General features: G+C 34.3%; 1 protein-coding gene across 1 annotated transcript in view; it reads right to left on the bottom strand.

Moving 5' to 3' along the window:
• LOC118743966 (muscle-specific protein 20-like) overlaps positions 1 to 959 on the bottom strand; it is a 1,172-nt gene extending 213 nt beyond the window's left edge. Inside the window, exons 1-2 of the mRNA XM_036476729.1 lie at positions 826 to 959; positions 6 to 161 (exon numbers count right to left, since the gene is read on the bottom strand). Of these exons, the coding sequence (XP_036332622.1) occupies positions 6 to 161; positions 826 to 855 (186 nt within the window). The 5' untranslated portion in view covers positions 856 to 959. The remainder of the gene's footprint in view (positions 1 to 5; positions 162 to 825) is intronic.
• Between the last annotated feature and the right edge of the window lie 1,526 nt (positions 960 to 2,485).

Raw genomic sequence — 2,485 nt, 5'->3', positions numbered from 1 at the left:
GGCACGGAGTTGGGGGCAAGCTTGTTGATCAGAGCGCACAATACCTGACCGTCCCTCAGATGGTCTTCGTAGGAAACACCGGCAGGGAATTTTGAACCAAGAATAGCTTCAACCCATTCCTGAGCTTCTTTGTCCATCTCGGGATTGCGCTTGCCAGCAATCTATGTGGAGGGAGAGAGAAAGGTAGAAGATATTAATAAACTTAGTCTGATAATAAATCTTTGGAAAGATATTTCAACATTTCGTGGTTTTTTAATGAAGGTAGATAGATTTTTTCGCAACAACTTAACAAAGTAAATAATGACTTTTTTAAATTTTTTTTCCAACAAATAAAATTTTTTTTTAAAGCTCTCACTATATTTTAGGTTGATAGTTCGAAGAAGTTTACTTTAGTTGGTGGTTTTTGATACAAATTTACAAATTGATAGATTTTTAAATTTCGGTAACGAAAATTCGGTTTCGAAAATTCGACATTTATTTAAAAAAATTAAATATATTTTAATAATTTTTTGACGCTGTAGGGAAGATAGGCAGTGAGAAATTATCACTAGCCATTTTAATCCGCGCTGGCGATAATTCGAAAATGTTAACTTTTCTTCAAAGTATATTTTTGTAAAAGCACATGCATATTTAGTTTATTTCACATTTTCTTATTAAAAACAATTCAACAATTGCTCAACGCAAATTTTATTTATTTAATTCAAATTTTTTTTCATTTCACCACCATTTTTCACTTATTAATTTTTTTGTCCATTTCACTTTTTTTTTTCATTCAAAAGTATCCTTTTTCGCAAACTCTAAAATTGATTCGTCTTTGATATTCACCTTAGCACGAATAGCACGCTCAAGAGACATTTTGTGTGTGTTTTTTGTTTTTGTTAGGTTTTTGGAAAAATATGAAGCTGCTACTTGTGATCCTCGCTAGTAGGAAAACTGTCTGTTACTGATGCCTTAGCTGGGTGTGTTGGCCGCTTATAAAGCACCCGGAGAGTCATTTGCCTCTGCTCAAAATTTCCACTAACAAATGTGCGGAATAATTTGTGTAAATATCTCAAAAATACAACAAAAACGATATATGTACGTAGATATGTGATGAGCGTGAAATTGTTCATCTTGAAGTATTTTTCCAAAAATACCTGTGATGAGAAATTTTCTCGTTGCTCAGCAGTGACTGCCATCGCCATCGGACTTGGCCGTTGGCAAAGGAATCGCGTGGGCGTTGGTTGTACGCCACCATTGAATGCTCTGCTGGCAATGGTTGTTATTGTTGCTGTTGTTGTTGCACTTGTTTTTATTAAGATGAGTGTACTTATTTAATTTTAGCACAACAAATTCACACAACTTTTCGAAAATAGCCACTTGGTCTAATATTTTCCTCCCCACACCCCCCTGTCGCGTCTGGCCTACTCTTCTATCTGCGATATTTTCGAGTCGTTTTATGAAATTCTCGAGTTTTTATTAATTACGCAGCCACACACTCACTTCTCGTAATGGATGGGCGAAGAATTTTTCTTTACATCTGGTATGGATTGTCCTATTTAATTAAAATGGGAAATTTTCAATTAGATTTGGTTTATTTCGAATAAGAAATCTAGCGTAGCATTTTTCTATATGCATTGTGCCACAAAGAGCTTGTATTTTACATAAAATTGTTTGTGTTTCTTTGTAAAATCGTTTATTGTTTTAATATCATAAATCAAAAATTTTAATTGAAATGGTCGAAAATGTGGAAAGTTTTTACGATGCATTTTTAAGAATGTTCTACATTCGTACTCTGAACTGGGTTGCAAAGCTACAGTAGAGTTGGTAAATGTAGTCAAATTGGTGTGTGATGCTGAAAAATACAATTGGGGTATTCACAACGGTGTCGTAAGTGTCGTATTGTTGTACGTCGCAAACTTTAAATGCCTAAAATATATATTACTGGACCTGGCAAAGTACTATCAAAGTCATACTATGAATTTTCGCGGTGTTAAAAAATAGTTGATTGTGGTTTCAAGTTCTCTAAACATTTATTTAAGCTTTTAAAGTTTACGACATACAACAATACGGCACTTACGACACCGTTGTGAATCCCTCAAATGTAAAACTTTGCTGGTAGGTTTTCGCATTAGTTTAAGTACTTATCTCGGTAGTGGTCCCATTATGATATATTCTCCTACTTAAGAAAGGTCAGTGAAAAAGTTTTGAATTCTGCATAATCGGGTATGGCAACGAATTCTAGCCCAGCTACGAATTGTACGGTGATCGCGATCGGTCGCAGGGTCCATAGCCGCATATTTTCTAAAACAGCTGTGGTACAATGAATTCAACACTTGGTGCCTATAAAACAGTTAGGCATCCATATTTTCTGCAAAGTTTTTTATCGCCACTGTATTTCCATTAAATGTCTACACATTCCTTAATTTTTTTTTGGTTGGAAAATAAACATGAAATTTTTGATTTTCTCTCTCATTTATTCGTGTAAACAAAGTTACACTTTTTG

Source organism: Rhagoletis pomonella, unplaced genomic scaffold (genome assembly GCF_013731165.1).
Source record: "Rhagoletis pomonella isolate Grant_MI unplaced genomic scaffold, Rhpom_1.0 Rhpom_scaffold_00007, whole genome shotgun sequence".
NCBI classification, from domain to species: Eukaryota; Metazoa; Arthropoda; class Insecta; order Diptera; family Tephritidae; genus Rhagoletis; species Rhagoletis pomonella.
The sequence above is the reverse complement of the archived record's forward strand: the minus strand, read 5'-3'. Positions and strand labels throughout refer to the sequence as shown.